Source organism: Nothoprocta perdicaria, unplaced genomic scaffold (genome assembly GCF_003342845.1).
Source record: "Nothoprocta perdicaria isolate Ctin4 unplaced genomic scaffold, notPer1 scaffold_12, whole genome shotgun sequence".
Taxonomy (NCBI): domain Eukaryota; kingdom Metazoa; phylum Chordata; class Aves; order Tinamiformes; family Tinamidae; genus Nothoprocta; species Nothoprocta perdicaria.
The window spans coordinates 969,660-985,805 of NW_020454316.1; the positions used below are offsets into that span (position 1 = coordinate 969,660).

The following is a 16,146-nucleotide window of genomic DNA, read 5'->3' on the forward strand; positions in this document are numbered from 1 at the left end:
GCGCGCAGCCTTCCCCAGCGTCACCGGAGCCCTGCGCTCCCCGTGCGCGATGCAGCCCCCGATGTGCCGCGTCCCTGGCACGGTGCAGCAGCAATGCAGCTCCAGTGGCTCCAGCTGCAGCTCCTGCAGTGCTGGGTGCAGTGTCCCGCCATTGCAGCCAGTGCTGCAGGTACCAGCAGTGGGGCAAGGCGAGGCGGGAGCCAGCAGTTCCCGAGCTCCCGGGGAGCTGCTGGCTGCTCACATGGCCCCTTTCCTCGAGTGCTCGAGTCCCAGCTGGCACCGGCTGTCCCTGTCCCTAGCTGCCATCAGTAGGTTTCAGAATCAACGCCAGCTGGAGCGGAGGGGCCAGTTACTGGCTCTGCTGAGGCAGCCTCGAGGGACAGGGGCTGCAGGTTGGGCTGGCTCCGTGACCCGGCAGCACCGGGAGCCAAACGGGGCTGGGGCTGCGCGCTCGGGTCTAGCGGATCTGTAGGAGAGGGGCCAGGCGCAGGGCCCGGGCTTTTCCTGGGAAGTGTCTCTGTGGGAAGCTCCCCGTCCTGGCCACTCGTCCATCGTGCAACTCGGGCGGCCAGCAGCGGCGTCCCCATGGAGCCGCGTCCCCGATTTTGTTACAAAGCAGCCACTTTGGGGTTTAAACGGGAGATAATTAGTAGCTGCTGGTTGGGAAATGAATGTTTAATAACCCATTGCTCGGCGCTGCGGCCCGTGCGCGCGGCCGCGTGGGAGCGTCGCGCTGGAGCGCGGCCGGGCGGAAGCGCCGCTCAAAGGCCCTTTGTGGGGGCTGGCAGGCGCCGCGGCCCGCGGGGGGGTCCCGTCCTGCCCCCGCCGCCTGCGGGACCGCGCCCGCACACCCAGTGTCCCCATGCCCAGGTGGTGCCACGGGGCACCCCGGGGTGTCGCGTCCCGAGTGCCGGGACCCCGCGGTGCCCGGAGCGCCTGCATGCGCCGGGCGCGGGGCCGGTGCTGCCCGTGCCTGCGGCAGCGCCCGGCCGCGGCGCCGCCTCATCTGCATGCAGGCAGCCCCTCTCCGCCGCCGGCGCCTTGCGCCTCCCGGACGGGAATTTAAAATTCAATCAGGGCCCCGCGCGCTCCAAGCGGCTCTAATTAAGCGCAGGCTCGTTTGCAGCGGCGCCGGCTTCCGTTGCTGCCCTTTGCTGCTGCCGTTGCTCCGCGGCAGCTCCGGCCCCGTGGGCTGGGGGCTGCTCGGGACGCGGGACCCGCCGACCCGCTCGGTGCCTGGCTCCAGGCTCAGCCCTGCAGACGCCAGCCCCGCGCCGCTGCGCCCTTCGGCCTCCCTCCTCCTCCTCCAGGATGTAGGGTTGCCATGGTGACCAGCGGATGCCTGCGAGGATGCAGGGCGGGATGCGGGCCAGTGGCAGCGCCAGCGTGGGGCCGCTGCGCCCTGGACACGGGGCCCTGCTCGGCCCACTCCTGCGCCCTGCGCTCGCTTCCCGGGATGTGGCGCGGTGCAGCCGGGAAGCCCCGGTCCCGGCAGGGAGGATCGGGCACAATCCGGGTTGCCTCTCGGCTGGGTGAGCAGGACCTTGGTCCGGAGCGGAGCCGCTGCTGTTTGTCCTGGGGTGGGTTCTTGCATGTGGATGGGAATTTAGGAGACCTTAGCCCATGTGGCGGGGGTGGACGAGTCCTGCTGCCCCTTCCCCTGTCTGAACCTGCAGGAGGGTCATGGGGTGCCCCATGGCCCAGCACGAGGCAGTGGGTCCCAACGCTGCCCCCTGTCCCGTGTCCATCCCCTCCCTGACCCCCTTCTTCCTTCTTCCCTTTCCCAGAGCTCCTCGGATCAGCAAAGAAAGTCAACGTCAACTTCCAAGACACCGACGGGTAAGTGAGGAACGCGGGTGCCGCAGGCTGCAGCGAGCAGCAGCGCGGGTGCCGTGTTGGAGCGGGTGCCGCTGGGCACTCCTGAGCAGTGTGCAGCAGGCAGGGACACGTGTGCCCTCGGTTGTGTGCGCAGCGGGCAGGCGTGCAAAGCAGGCAGCATGCGCCACGGTGAGCGGCGGGCAGGCGCGCGGGCGCGAGCAGGCGTGTGTGTGCCGAGGTGTGCGAGGAGCAGCAGTGCACGCGAGCAGATGTGCATGAGCCGGGGCATGAAGCGAGACGGAGCTGCAGGGGAAAGGAAGCGCCGTGCGGAGCCGGCTCCATGTGTGTCCCGCTCCGCTGCAGGGCTGTGCGGGCAGCAGCACCACGGTGGAACCCGCGGGATGAGGGAGGGCCGGCCGTGACCCGCGGGGCCGCGGAGGGGCCGGCGCCTTGGGAGCGCGGCTGCGGAAAGGGCACGTGAGCGGAGGGGCCGGGCGGCTGGGAAGGGGCTGCACGTGCTGGGTCACGCAGCACGCGCTGCCGGGCGCTGTCTTGCAGCAGCCTCCCGCGGCGGCAGAGCCCGGAGCGGGGCCGTGCCAGGCGGCGGAGCGGGCGCCTCGCGGTGCCCCCGGCCTGCACGTGCGCAGGGACGCGTGTGTGCGCGCGCGGGGGCCTGCGAGCGTGCGCCTGTGCAGCTGAGCCTGCATGTGCATGTGAGCGTGCGCACTGGTGAGCACGCGTGCGCGGGAGCTGGGCCAGCCGCAGGAGGGATCCCCGGCCCCCCACACTGCAGCGGCACTGGGTGCCCGTCCTCAGTGCAGGGTCCCGCCTTCCTTGTGCACTGCTGTGCTCGCCCTGCTAGTGGGTGCTGCAGGCGAGTGGTGCACAGCTCCTGCTGCCCCATGCAGCCCTGCTGCCCTGTGAGGCTCCAGCTGCCCCACGAGGCTCCCATTGCTCTTTGTGGCTCCTGCTGCCCCATGCAGCTCCATTGCCCCATGCAGCTCCATTGCCCCATGCAGCTCATGTTGCCCCATGCAGCTCCACTGCCCTGCACAGCTCCTGCTGCCCCATGCAGCTCATGTTGCCCCATGCAGCTCCGCTGCCCCATGCAGCTCTGCTGCCCCGTGCAGCTCCTTTGCCCTGCGTGGCTCCTGTTGCCCCCTGCAGCAGCCCTGCCCTGCAGGGCCTGGGCGAGCGGCTCGGCCCTGCGCTGCAGCAGCCGCCGCGGCACCGGGGAGGGCTGCGAGTGGCAGCATCTTGAGCGGGCGCTGGAGCAGAAGGGCTGCGGTGCCCAGCGGGTGCTGGGGCGCAGGCTGCGCGGAGCTGTCCCCTGGCATCGCGGGACACGGGGACGCCCTGGCAGTGCCCAGCGGAGCCGCAGGGCAGCCCCATCCCGGTCCCGCTCCCCGCCGCTCCTCACGGCCCTGCCGGGGCTGCCGGCCGGTGCGGGCGCCGCAGCCATCTGGCCCGGCCCCCCCGCGCCCCCGCGGAAGTGGGTCAGGCGGGAGGGCGGCTGCCCGGCCGGGCCTCCCCCCGCGCACGCGGGCAGCCCCCGCTGCGGCCCCTGCCCCTGCGCCAGCCCCGGCCTCTCCCCTCGCCCCGGGCAGCCCCAGCTCCTCCGTCCCGGGGCAGCTCCAGCCTCCGCGAGCGGCTCCGGGCGCCGCTGCATCCTGGGATCACGGCACCACAGGAGGTGCTCGCTGTGCTGCTGGAGCGGCGCGCACGGAGCAGCGTCTTCTGCGGCACTTGGGGCTGCTCGGGATGCAGGGATGTCCCCGGGGGACGCAGCAATGGGGCTGGCGGGGGGCGGATGCAGCCCCTCACACGAGCATCCCCCCAGGTTCTCCGCTCTGCACCATGCGGCACTCAACGGCAACACGGAGCTCATCGCCCTGCTGCTGGAGGCGCAGGCCGCCGTGGACATCAAGGACAACAAAGGCGAGTGGCCACGGGGCCAGGGATGGGGCCAGCCTGGGCCGCGGCTGCTCCGTGCCATCCGGGATGCAGGGGATGCTGCTCCGTCCCATCCGGGATGCAGGAGATGCTGCTTCATCCCAGCTGGGAGACAGGATGGGCAGCCCCATCCCAGTTGGGATGCAGGGGATGCGGCTCTGTCCTGGCCGGGATGCGGGGTGGCTGCTCTCTCCCAAGGTCCCTGTGTCCCTCGCGGCTCCATGTCCCTGTCACTCACCTCTGCCCGCCCTGCCACCCGCAGGGATGCGGCCCTTGCACTACGCAGCCTGGCAAGGCAAGAAGGAGCCCATGAAGATGGTGCTCAAGGCGGGCTCCTCGGTGAACATCCCGTCGGACGAGGGGCAGATCCCGCTGCACCTGGCGGCGCAGCACGGGCACTACGACGTGGTACGGCGGGGGGCCGGGGCGCCGGGGGCCGCGCGCCTGCCCCCGCTCACGCTCCCTCTCGCCCGCAGTCCGAGATGCTGCTGCAGCACCAGTCCAACCCCTGCATCATGGACAACTCGGGCAAGACGCCGCTCGACTTGGCGTGCGAGTTCGGCCGGGTCGGGGTAAGTCCTGCAGGGCCGGGCCCTGCGCAAGGCAAGTCGGGCAGCGGCGGCGGGGACCGGGGGATGGTGGCACCGGAACCTGGCGCTGCCCTGGTTGTGCTGCAGCCACGTCCCGGGGCCGGGAGAGCTTGCCCGGCTGGAGCTGCTGCGGGAGGATGGGGGCCTGGCTGTTCGGAACTGCGGGGATGACGAGTCCGGAGCTGGCGGGGATGTGGGGACACTAGGGCTGGCGGGGACATGGGATCTGTGGGGACATGGGGACACCAGGCTGGTAGGGATCTGAGAGCACAGGATTAGTGGGGATGTTGGGCTGGAGGGGGACACGGGGCTGGCAAGGACATGGGGACACGGATGAGAACGTGAGGACTGCAGGATCCATGTTGTGAGAACATGAGGACACCAGGGCCAGGGGAGCAGGGACTGCGGGGATGTGGGGGACACGGGCTCCAGGGCCGCCGTGGACCGCGGTGGCCGGTGGCGCGGCAGGCAGCTGAGCTGTCTTTGCAGCCCTGCTCCGTGTGTGTTTGCTGATCCAGGTGGTCCAACTGCTCCTGAACAGCAACATGTGTGCGGCGCTGCTGGAGCCCAAGCCCGGCGACGCCACCGACCCCAACGGCACCAGCCCCCTGCACCTGGCGGCCAAGAACGGCCACATCGACATCATCCGGTGAGCGCGGGCGCGGGCCGGGCTCCCGCGCGCGCCGGCTCCCGCGCTCACGCCGTCCGCGCCGCGCAGGCTGCTGCTGCAGGCCGGCATCGACATCAACCGGCAGACCAAGGCGGGCACGGCGCTGCACGAGGCGGCCCTGTGCGGCAAGACGGACGTCGTGCGACTGCTGCTCGACGTAAGGGCCCTCCAGCGCGGCCGGGGCCGGCGGCGCTGCCGGCCCCATCCCGAGCCCTGTGCCCACCCTTGCAGAGCGGCATCAACGCCCACGTGCGCAACACCTACAACCAGACGGCTCTGGACATCGTCAACCAGTTCACCACCAGCCAGGCCAGCAAGGAGATCAAGCAGATGCTGCGGGGTGAGTGCCGGGGCGCGCGGAGCCGGGGCGGCGCGTGGCGCAGGCGTCACCAACGCGCTGCCCGCTCCGTGCCCGCAGACGCCTCCGCCGCGCTGCAGGTGCGGGCCGTCAAGGACTATTGCAACAACTACGACCTGACCAGCCTCAACGTGAAGGCCGGGGATGTCATCACGGTGAGTGGCGGCGCGGCCGCCCCGGTGCCCGCGCCGGGCCCGGCCTCACGGCGGCTCCCGCGCAGGTGCTGGAGCAGCACGCGGACGGGCGCTGGAAGGGCTGCATCCACGACAACCGCACCGGCAACGACCGCGTGGGCTACTTCCCCTCCAGCCTCGTGGAAGCCATTAGCAAGAGAACAGGCAAATACCCGCGCGCGGCGCCAGGCCCCGGCTGGGCACGCGGGGGCTCGCGGGGCACCAGCCTTGGCGCTGGCTGGCGGAGCGGGGACGGCCCCGGCAGCTGGGCTCAGTGCTGGGACCCCGTGCAGGGTGCGCCCCGTCCCGTCGCGGGGCACAGGACACACGTGTGGGCGCCGCGTGGCTTGGTGCGCGCCGCGCTGGCCAGTCCCGCTGCACGGGAGCTGCGGCGGCGGCGCCTCCGTGGCGCGGGCAGGACGCGGCAGCGGTGTGGGCTCGCGGTGCGGGCTGCGGCGCGCGGGGGTCGCAGTGCCCCTGCACCGCCCGTGCCCACGGGGCCGTCCCCGGTGTGGGGCTGGCGCGGCGGCTGCGAGCGTGTGCGGACAGCGGAGCGCAGAGCCGCTCGGTGCCAGCGGTGCCGCGGGCACAGCGGGAGCAGCGCCGGGCTCTGCCGACAGGCCCAGTGTGCAGGGCCCGCAGCCGGCTCTGCCCCGGCGCAGGGCAACTGTCCCTGCTCTGGCTCCTCCGTCAGCATCGGTCCCGGTTCCTCCACATTTCTTCGCCCTCTTCTTATGTTTGCTGCTTTTTTTTCCTTTCTTTTTTCCCTTTTTTTTTCCTTTGTTTCTTTGGTGGCGCTGAGCTTGTCGCTATTGTTTTGATTCTTTTCATTTTGTCTCTTGTTATGTTTTATTATCAGGTTCATGGGAGACTCTAACAATCCCCCAACACCAGTACCAAAAGATCCCGCTCGCGGCTCACGGGGCTGCTGTGCTAAACGGTGACGCCTCGTCCCATCCGTTCCATTCCCTGCCTCCACCTCCACCTCCACCACCACATTCCCATCAGACTCTTTTCAGTTCCTTTGGCTATCACAGGCTCTCCCCTAGCAGTGCCGACCAGCCCCGTTGCAGACAAGGTAGTTCACCGCTTGCTTCATACTTTCGATGGATTTCTTTCTTTCTCTCTTTTTTTCTTTTCTTTCCTTTTTTTTTTCTCTTTTGGTTGCTGTTGTTTTTCAATGCATATATTTATTCTTTCCTTTCTGTTTGGCTCCCCTCCCCTTTGCCTTGGTGCCTGCCGTGTGTTTGCACGCGGGTGCGTGCGTGTGCATGCTGTGTGCGTGCAGGTGTGTGCGCATGCGGATGTGTGCGTGCAGGAGGGTGCATGCCTGTGCGCGTGCATGCAGGCGCGCGCACCTGGCTGCGTGTGCATGCCAGGGGCTTCCCTCCCTTGCATCCCCTCGCCGGAGCCGCCGCAGCCCTAGCGTGGCACGCGGCTCCACGGCGGACATGTCCTGGCCCCGCTGCGGGCGGCCGGGGGCCACGCTGTGCTCCAGGCTGCTCCGTGCACCCTGCCCTGGCTCCCAGGAGGGCCCAGGCGTCCTGGCAGGGAGGTAGGGTCAAGAAACCCGGAGCCCTTGCACTGCTGCCTCTCCTGGGCGGGAAGCGGCGGCCGCATCCGTCGGGCTGTGCTCCCCTGGGAGCTGCTGCTCCGGACCGGGAGGCGCTGGGCATTGGTAGCCTGGCGAGGGGCGGCGTGGCTGGTGCCCAATGCCGGCACCATGGTGCGGGTGCGCGCGGGGCCGCCGGGACTCGGGCCGTGCCGGGAGCACGCGGTGACGCCGTGCGGCTGCGCGAGGACAGCGTGGGCTGCTCGTGCTGCGCCGCCCCGGAGCAGGGCAGGGAGAGCGCGGCTCCTCCGCCGGGGTTAACCGATGTGCGCCGGGCCCTCCTGCCGCCTCGCCCGGCGCCGGCTCCCACGGTGCCGGGCTGGCAGTGCAACCTCTGCTGAATTTATCACCTTGCAGCACTGCCCGCCGCTCACCGCGAAGCGCCTTAATGAACAAATCCAGGCACTGCAGCAGCCAGTGGAGCGCGCGGGGCTGGCCATGGCGCGCGCGGGGCCGGACCTGGGAGCGTGCAGGACTGGCTATGGGAGCGTGCGGGACTGGCTATGGGAGTGTGCGGGACTGGCTATGGGAGTGCATGGGGCCAGACATGGGATTGTGCAACACCGGCCATGGGAGTGTGCAGGGCTGTCCGTCAGAGTGCGCAGGGCCGGCCACGGGCGCGCGCAGAGCCGGACGTATGAATGTGCAGGGCCGGCTCGCTGGGGGCTGCCCTTGGTGCGGCGGCTGCCTCTACATGCAGGAGAGCTGCTCGGTGCCTGCGGTGCTCGGCCGGGACTCGCCCCCCGGCATGCCGCCCTGCACCGTGCAGCCTCTGCTGCAGCCTGGCATAGCGCGTGCCGGCAGGGAGCCCTCGTGCCGGGTACCCCCTTGCTGCGGCCGCACGGTCCCCGTGGCCGCCGGGCCCCGTCCCACGCGGTGCCGCGCGGTCGCTGCTGCCCCGTGCCCAGCGCGCCGGGGCCGGCCCGCCCAGGGGCCTCACGGCCGCTCTCTCTGCTCTGCCACCAAGGTTCCCGCGGGGCCGACGCCAGCCCGTCCCACCTGTCGCCCTCGCAGGGTGGCTCGGCCACCGCGCCGCCTCCGGCCGAGGAGATCTGGGTGCTGCGCAAGCCCTTCGCAGGTACCCGGGCGCGGGCGGGCGCGCGGCTCCTCCGCCGCTGCCGGCCGCCCTGACGCCACCGCTGCTCCCGCGCAGGCGGCGACCGGAGCAGCCTGGGCAGCACGGGCAGCGTGGCCAGCGCGCGCAGCTCGGGCAGCGGGCAGAGCGGCGGCAGCAGCGCGCACGGCCTGCACGCCGGCTCCGAGGGCGTCAAGGTAAGGAGGCTGCCGGGGCTGCCCCCTGCACGCCAGCTGCATGGGAGCAGTTTGGTGTCCCAGCAGCTGCGACAGGTCCCAGGCTGCCACCCGTGTGAGCTCGAGGGCTCGAGTACTGCATCCCTGCGCATCCCTGCCCGTCCCTGCACTTCCTTGCACATCCCTACAGGACCCTGTGCATCCCTGCACAACCCTGCTCATCTCTGCACCTGTGCATCCCTGCACTTGCTTGCATGTTCCTGCACACCTCTGCACTTTCTTGCATGTGTCTGTGTGTCCCTGCACTTGCTTGCGCATCCCTGCACACCCCTGCACTTCCTTGCACGCCCCTGTGCATCCCTGCAGATCCCTGCACGCCCTGGCACATCCCTGCTGGCCCCTTGGCTGCGCGGCACCGGCACGGCTGCCGTGCGGGGCTCTGCTGCCCCTCGGAGGGTGCCTGTCCACACTGCGCGGCGCCCTGCTCGCTGCCCGCCGCATGCAGCCCCTGCGCGCCGCGCTGCAGCGCACGTTGCCCCCCGCATGCAGCTCTCCCGCACCAGCAGGCACGGCGGGGCGCGCGCCAGGCTGCTGCGCGGAGCCGCGGCGCCCGCCGCCCGCGAGGCACCATATGTGCCGCTCGCCGCGGCGCTCCTCCCTGCCCGCCCGCGCCTCGGCTGCAGCGCGGCAGCGGCGCCGCCGCAGCCCCCGGCCCCGCGCGACGCTCCGCTCCCCCTCTGCTCCGTGTTTTTTCAGCTGCTGGCAACGGTCCTTTCCCAGAAGGCTGCCGCGCAGGAGGGCGCCGTGGGCGATGGGCCGGCCAAGGCGCAGGACGGCCCCGCAGGTGCGTGGTGCCCGGCGGCCCCGCGGCGCGCGCCGCCCGTAGCCCCGGCCCCGCCGCGCGGCCAGGGCCCCTTTTTGGTTTTTTTATTGCCACGGCACCGCTCGCCAGAAGAAAACGCGTGGGTAAAAAATGACTCTGTCGCCTTTCGGCTGCTGCCAGGCCTTCTCCTGCCTCGGTTAGTGGGGGCGCGGGGGGCGGCGGGCGCGGGGGGGGCGCTCCGGCCCGTCCTGGCCCTCCTGGCACCTCTGGGCACCCGGCCGGGCCGCCAGCACCGGGGGCTGCTGGTGCGGGGGGGCGCACGCAGGCGATGCTCACGTGGGGGTGCATGCGGGGGGATGCAGCAGGGGGATTGGGTGCACGTGGGGGGTGCACGCGTGGCGGGGGGTGCACACACAGGGAATGCACAGGCAGAGGATGCACATGCAGGGGTGCACATGTAGGGGGAGCAATGGGGGGGCTCACATGGGGGAGTGCATGAGCAGGGTGTGCATACCGGGGGGTGCCCAACGCTGTGTGTGGGGGTGCACATGCAGGGAATGCACACGTGGGAGGTGCACATGCAGTGAGGTGTCCATGGCGGGGTGCACACGCAGGAGGTGCACATGCAGGAGGGTGTACGTGGAGAGGTGCACATCAGGAGGGGGCACACTCAGGGGGTGCACATGCATGCACATGCATGGGGGTGCACGCAGCAGGAGGATGCACACGCCCTGGAGATGCACACGCAGCGGGGACACACATGCAGTGGGGAAATGGGGACACACGGGCCAGCAGGCTGCAGATGCCAGGGCAGGGGTGTGCACAGGCCAGGGATGCCCCTGCCAGGGAGGTGCACACGCAATGGGGACACACACGCAGCGGGACACACATGAATTGGGGACACACATGCAGTGGTGACACACACCCGATGGGGACGCACATGTGACGGGAACCCACGCAGAATGGGGACGCGCATGCCAGGGAGTTACCCACACGAAGGGCTCGCACACTGCAGCAAAGGCAGCCGGTTGCTCTCACAGCTCCAATGGGAAGCTGCAGGCAGGGCTTTCCAGGGAGCCCTGGGGAGCCGCTGGGGCCAGGGACGGCGGCTCTCGGGGCGCCCCGGCAGGGTGGCAGCGGTGCAGAGCGCCCTGGCCCTGGCACAGCCCCAGGAGCGGGGCCAGGCGCCTACGGGCAGGACCCCTCAGGCCGTGGCCTTGGGGGAGCCACATGGAGCTGGTGCCAAGTGCCCCCTTGCCACAAGGCGCCCAGTGCGCCCGGCCCAGCCCTGGCCGCAGGTTCCAGGTGTTCCCTCGGTGGCGACCCCGGTCCCGGCGCAGCACCACTCTGTGTCCTGTGGCGCAGGCCCCCCTGCTCACAGCTCCCTCTCCGCACCAGGCTCGTCGCGGACGCAGAGCGTGGCCAGCTCCCCGTACGCGCCGCAGCCCCCGGCCGAGCAGCAGCTGAAGAAGATGGAGTCGGTGTCGGAGGGGAAGGTCAGCGGGGCTGGGCAGAGCTGGCGGGGAGCGGGGCTGGAGGGGGGACCCGCGGGGTGGCGGGCAGTGATGCGGGGTGGCCCCTTGGTGTGTCGGCCCCGTCATGTGGTGCCCTTGCTGGGCATCGGCCCGCGCTCACCGAGCGCTCACCGAGCGGCCCGCGCTCATCCTCACCGTGCACCGTCCTCGCCGTGCACGGTCCTCGCAGCGCTGCGGCCTTGCTGTGCACCCTGCAGCCATGTGGGAGCCATGAGTCACTGTCATGAATCATCCCTGCGGCTGCCGGGGCTGCTGCCGGCTGCTCCAGCCTCCCACCGCCCCGCGATGGGCCTGTCCCCGGGCTGTGCCGCGTGGGGTGGCCCGAGCACCGTGCTGGGGTGCCCGTGCCGCGCTGCCCCTGCGGGACTCCCGGCTCCGTGCGGCCGCTGCAGCCGGCCCTGGGGCTGAGCCGTGTGCCCGCAGAGCTCGGAGGCCGTCTACCAGTGGCTGTGCAAGTTCCAGCTGCAGCTCTACGCACCCAACTTCATCAACGCCGGCTACGACATCACCACCATCAGCCGCATGACGCCGGAGGTGAGGCCGGCCCGCCGCGCCGCGCTGCGCCGGGCGTGTGGGCACTGGCCCTGACCTGCCGTCCCGCCCTAGGACCTCACGGCCATCGGTGTCACCAAGCCAGGCCACCGCAAGAAGATCGCCTCCGAGATCAACAACCTCAGCATCCCCGAGTGGCTGCCGGAGTACAAGCCGGTACGGGCCGCGCTGGCGCTGCCGCTGCCCCGCACACCCTGCACGGGGCTGCGCGGGGCGGCTCTGGCTCGCGTGGCCGCGCGTGCCCACCTGGGCTCCCGGTAGCTCCCGGGCTGGCACCAGCCGGCACCACTTGTATGTGATGCTGCCTGTCCATCCCGAGCACTCTGGCCCGGGAAGGGGGTGGAATGGGATATATGGAGTCCTGGGAGCAAAAGGGCGCCCTGGGGATGCAGAAACCCAATGGGGTCATCCTGGAGGAGATGGGACCGGGTGCACTGTGGTATTGGTGCTTGGTCCCTGTGAGGGGAGCAGCTGGTGGCAGCTTAAAACCTCTCCTCCTGTCCAGGCCAACCTGGCCCTGTGGCTCTCCATGATCGGCCTGTCCCAGTACTACAAGGTGCTGGTGGAGAACGGATATGAGAACATCGACTTCATCACGGACATCACGTGGGAGGACCTGCAGGAGATCGGCATCACCAAGCTGGGTGAGGCGCAGCCTCCCCCTGCTCCGCGGCCGTGGCCGCGGCTTGGCGTCTGCCGCCGGCCCTGGCCACGCTGCCCCTGATGCCGCCTGTCGTCCCCAGGCCACCAGAAGAAGCTGATGCTGGCGGTGAAGAAGCTGGCAGAGCTGCAGCGGGCCGAGTTTGGCAAGTACGAGTCGGGGACGCTGAAGAAGAAGGCGCCGCCGTCGTCGCAGGAGGTGTTGGCCATCGAGTCGCCGCCGCCGGAGCCGCCTGAGTGCCAGTCGCCCAAGATGACCACCTTCCAGGACAGCGAGCTCAGCAACGAGCTGCAGGTGGCCATGACGGGCGAGGGCCCCGACGAGCCCCCCGAGAAGCAGCCCAACCACGTGGCCCACGCGCGCGAGGCGCCTGGCTACCGCTCGCCCTCGGGCCGGCACGCGCCCGACAGCGCGCTGGGCAGCCGTGCCAAGCACATGAGCAGCTCGCAGGAGCTGCTGGGCGACGGCCCCAAGGCACCCAGCGCCGCCATCTCCAAGAGCCAGGAGTACCTGGCGGAGGAGGCCAAGGAGGGCACCGCGGTGCCGCCCAAGGAGGTGCGGCCGCTGCGGCACGGACACCCCGTGAAGCGCGCGAGCGTGCCGCCGGTGCCCGGCAAGCCGCGGCAGCCCCTGGCGCCCGCGCCCGCGGGGCGCTTCACGCCGCCGCAGACGCCCACGAAGCCGCGTCCCGCCTCGCCGCAGAGCCTGCTGGTGCCCCACGCCACGGCCAAGGTGAAGCCCACGCCGCAGCTGCTGCCGCCCACCGAGCGCCCCATGTCGCCGCGCTCGCTGCCGCAGTCGCCCACGCACCGCGGCTTCGCCTACGTGCTGCCGCAGCCGGCGGAGGCCGAGGGGCCGCCCGCGCTGCCCACGCCGGTACCGGTGCCGGTGCTGTGCCTGCCGCCGCCCGGCGAGGCCGAGGAGGAGCCGGGGCGGCCCAAGAAGCGGGCGCACAGCCTGAACCGCTACGCCGCCTCCGACAGCGAGCAGGAGCGCGACGAGCTGCTGGTGCCCGACGCGGGGCCCTACGCCACGGTGCAGCGCCGCGTGGGCCGCAGCCACTCGGTGCGCGCGCCCTCGGGCGCCGACAAGAACGTCAACCGCAGCCAGTCCTTCGCCGTGCGCCCCAAGAAGAAGGGGCCGCCGCCGCCGCCGCCCAAGCGCTCCAGCTCGGCCATGTCCAGCGCCAGCATGGCCGAGGACTTCCCCAAGGAGGGCGAGGGCGACGCGGCGGGCGGCGACGAGGCCGAGGCCCGGCAGGGCTACCACGAGCAGCGGCGGGCCAGTGACTTGGGGGGCAGCGTGGACACGGGCAGCGCGGGCAGCGTGAAGAGCATCGCCGCCATGCTGGAGATGTCCTCCATCGGCGGCGGCGCCCGCGCGCTCGCCCTGCAGAAGCCGCCCGGGCCGGCGCCGGCCAAGGCGCCCGACGGCTACTACCTGCAGCCGGGGCCGCCGGCGGGCAGCCCCGAGCAGGCGCGCGTGGCCACCGTCTTGGCCACGGTGAAGCACAAGGAGGCCATCGGGCTGGACGGGGAGGTGGTGAACCGGCGCCGGACCATCAGCGGCCCCGTCACCGGGCTCATCGCCGCCGCGCGCCGCGAGCGCTCCGACAGCGTCAAGTCGGACACGGGCGCCGAGGGCCCGGCGGAGCGGCCGCGGGCCGAGCGCGGGGGCCCCCCCGAGGGGCTCCCCTTCGCCGAGGAGGGGGCCCTCACCATGAAGCCGCGGCCGCGGCTCGCGGGGGTGGCGCGGCCCGAGGCGCCCGAGGGGCTGCCGCTCGCCGCCCGCCCCGGCGACCTGGCCAAGGTGGAGGCCAGCGCCACGCTCAAGCGGCGCATCCGGGCCAAGCAGAGCCAGCAGGACGGCGTCCGCTTCATCCTCACCGAGTCGGACACGGTGAAGCGCCGGCCCAAGGCCAAGGAGAAGGAGGCTGCGCCAGAGCCGTCCCCGCTCGCGCTCTACCAGAACGGCACCGGCACTGTGAAGCGGCGGCCGGGCGCCGAGGCGGCGGGCACGGAGCCGCCCTCGCCGCCCGCCGCCGGCCCCGAGCCGGCCCCGCCGCCCGCCGAGCCCAAGCGGCCCTACAAGCCGCCCGTGTCGCCCAAGCCCGTGCTGACGCAGCCCAAAGCGCCCGGCCCCGCGGCGCCCAAGAAGGTGCCCATCCCCGGCCCCGGCAGCCCAGGTAGGTGCCCGGCGGCGGTGGCGGGGTCACCGGTGCCCCCGTCACCGCCCTGCCCTACGCCCGCCGCTCTTGTCCCGCAGAGGTGAAGCGGGCGCAGGGCACGCCGCCCCCCGTGTCGCCCAAGCCGGCACCGCCCCCCACGGCGCCCAAGCCGCCCAAGCCGCACGCGGCGCTGCAGTCGGGCAGCGCGGGCTCCACGCCGTCGCCCTCGCCCGCCAAGCAGGCGGGCGCCGCGGGCGCCAAGCCCTCCAGCACGCCGCCCTCGCTCTGCTCCAGCCCTGCCAAGCCGCTCTCGCCCGCCGGCGGCCCCCAGCACGTGCCCGTGAAGCCGCCGCGCTCGGCCATGGCCGGCGCCGCCGCGGACGCCGCCAGCTCCGACATGGCGCACCAGAAGCTGGAGGAGACGAGCGCCTCGTTGGCCGCGGCGCTGCAGGCCGTGGAGGAGAAGATCAAGCAGGAGGAGGAGAGCCAGGCAGCAGAGTAAGGGGGTGGCGGGCGCGGGGACCTGCCAAGGGGCCGGGGCGCTGCTCAGACGCACGGAGGGGCCGCGGGGCAGCCACGTTATGGTCGGGCTCTGCCCATGTTCTGCTGCACGGGCACATGTTGGAGCGGGGGAATGGTGGGGACACTGTGCTGGAGGTGGCACCGTGGGGACCCTGCGCTGGGGAGCTGTGCAGGTGGGGGACCTAGCTGGGACAAGGCACCAGAGCAGCACGGCGATGGGGGACTTGGTTGGTGCATTGCAATGGAGCCACGGGGTTGGGGGACCTGGTTGGGACAGTGCAATGGGGAACCACAGGGGTGGGGGACCTGGCTGGGATGTCACGATGGAGCCACGGAGATGGGGGACCTGATTGGGACATGGTGCCAGAGCGCTCCAGGAATGGGGGATCTGGTCAGGATGTCATGATAGAACCAGAGGGAGCTGCTGGGGAAACTGTGTTGGAGAGCGCAGGGGTTGTTGGAGCGTGCGGGGGTTGTTGGGATGCTGTGGAGGGCTGCGGGGCGGCGGATGCTGGTGGCATCAGGGGCTGCAGCGAGGGGTGACGCTGGGAGCTACAGCAAGGGGTGACACTGGGGGGGGGGGGCTGCAGCGTTGGGGTGACGCGGCGCGGCGCTGACCGTCTCCGTGGCTGGCGCAGCTCCGGCGCCGAGGCCAAGAGCACCGTGAGCATCCTGGACGACATCGGCAGCATGTTCGACGACCTGGCGGACCAGCTGGACGCCATGCTGGAGTGAGGGGCGCGCGCCCCGGCCACGCTCAGGGCTCGCGGGGCCCCGCCGCACGGCCCGGCCCCACCGCACCTCCCAGCCCTCGGGGTTTGCACAAAGAAGAAGATACCTCAGGACTGTGCTCACGGGCCCGGCGCCGCGCCGGCCTCCGGCAGGACTCCACTCTGCAGAAGCAAAAAAACCACAAATGAACAAAACCACCAAGCAGCAGAAGAAACAAAGCAACACGGCCCGGGCCCAAGGCCCCCCTCTCTCCAGGTTTTGGCGGGGGGCAGCCTGGCTTTTCTTTTAGTCTCTACCTGCCACGTGGCCGGCGGGCGCAGCCGCCCCGGCGCAGCCGCCCGCCGGTGCCGTCCCGTCCCGTCCATCCCGGGGCTACCGCGGGGCCCCATGTAGCACAACTCGGCCCCCGGGCCGGCCCCGGCGCCGCCGCAGCACCGGGCGGCCGGCTGCACAAACGGACTTGCCCTTCTTTTCACTCCTTCCTTTTTTTATCACTACTACTTTTCTTTTGCTCGCTGGTGGGCGCGGGGCCGCTCGGCGGCACGGGACCCACCCCGGCGCTCGCTCGGCGGCTCCGCTGCGGGGACGGGGGATTTTGGGGTAGTTTGGGTTGAAACGGGCAGCACGAGCCCTGCTCCAGGGCGCGGGGCAGCAGAGCCCGGGCCCCGCTGCTCGCGCCCCCGGCCAGCCGCCAGTAATAAGCTATACAGAAGTATTAATTTATTGGAG

At 71.3% G+C, this 16,146-nt stretch overlaps 1 protein-coding gene across 1 annotated transcript; it reads left to right on the top strand.

Annotated features, from left to right (window-relative positions):
- Window positions 1-1,785: 1,785 nt before the first annotated feature.
- CASKIN1 (CASK interacting protein 1) lies at window positions 1,786-15,591 on the top strand. The gene is made up of 20 exons (XM_026053894.1): window positions 1,786-1,839; window positions 3,659-3,756; window positions 4,034-4,179; window positions 4,248-4,343; window positions 4,880-5,010; window positions 5,080-5,188; window positions 5,263-5,371; window positions 5,450-5,544; window positions 5,610-5,727; window positions 8,142-8,252; window positions 8,328-8,446; window positions 9,182-9,269; window positions 10,647-10,744; window positions 11,207-11,317; window positions 11,390-11,491; window positions 11,841-11,979; window positions 12,079-13,613; window positions 13,683-14,181; window positions 14,262-14,661; window positions 15,324-15,591. Exons 3-20 carry the CDS (start codon window positions 4,036-4,038, stop codon window positions 15,418-15,420), a joined length of 4,101 nt encoding a protein of 1,366 aa, XP_025909679.1. The 5' UTR covers window positions 1,786-1,839; window positions 3,659-3,756; window positions 4,034-4,035; the 3' UTR covers window positions 15,421-15,591.
- Window positions 15,592-16,146: the final 555 nt, after the last annotated feature.

Excerpts from the sequence above, each read along its gene's own strand:
- CASKIN1 (XM_026053894.1), top strand. The coding sequence starts at position 4,036 with ATGCGGCCCTTGCACTACGCAGCCTGGCAAGGCAAGAAGGAGCCCATG. Across the intron at positions 10,745-11,206 it reads AGTCGGTGTCGGAGGGGAAG|AGCTCGGAGGCCGTCTACCA; the intron begins GTCAGCGGGGCT and ends GTGTGCCCGCAG. Across the intron at positions 14,662-15,323 it reads GAGGAGAGCCAGGCAGCAGA|CTCCGGCGCCGAGGCCAAGA; the intron begins GTAAGGGGGTGG and ends TGGCTGGCGCAG.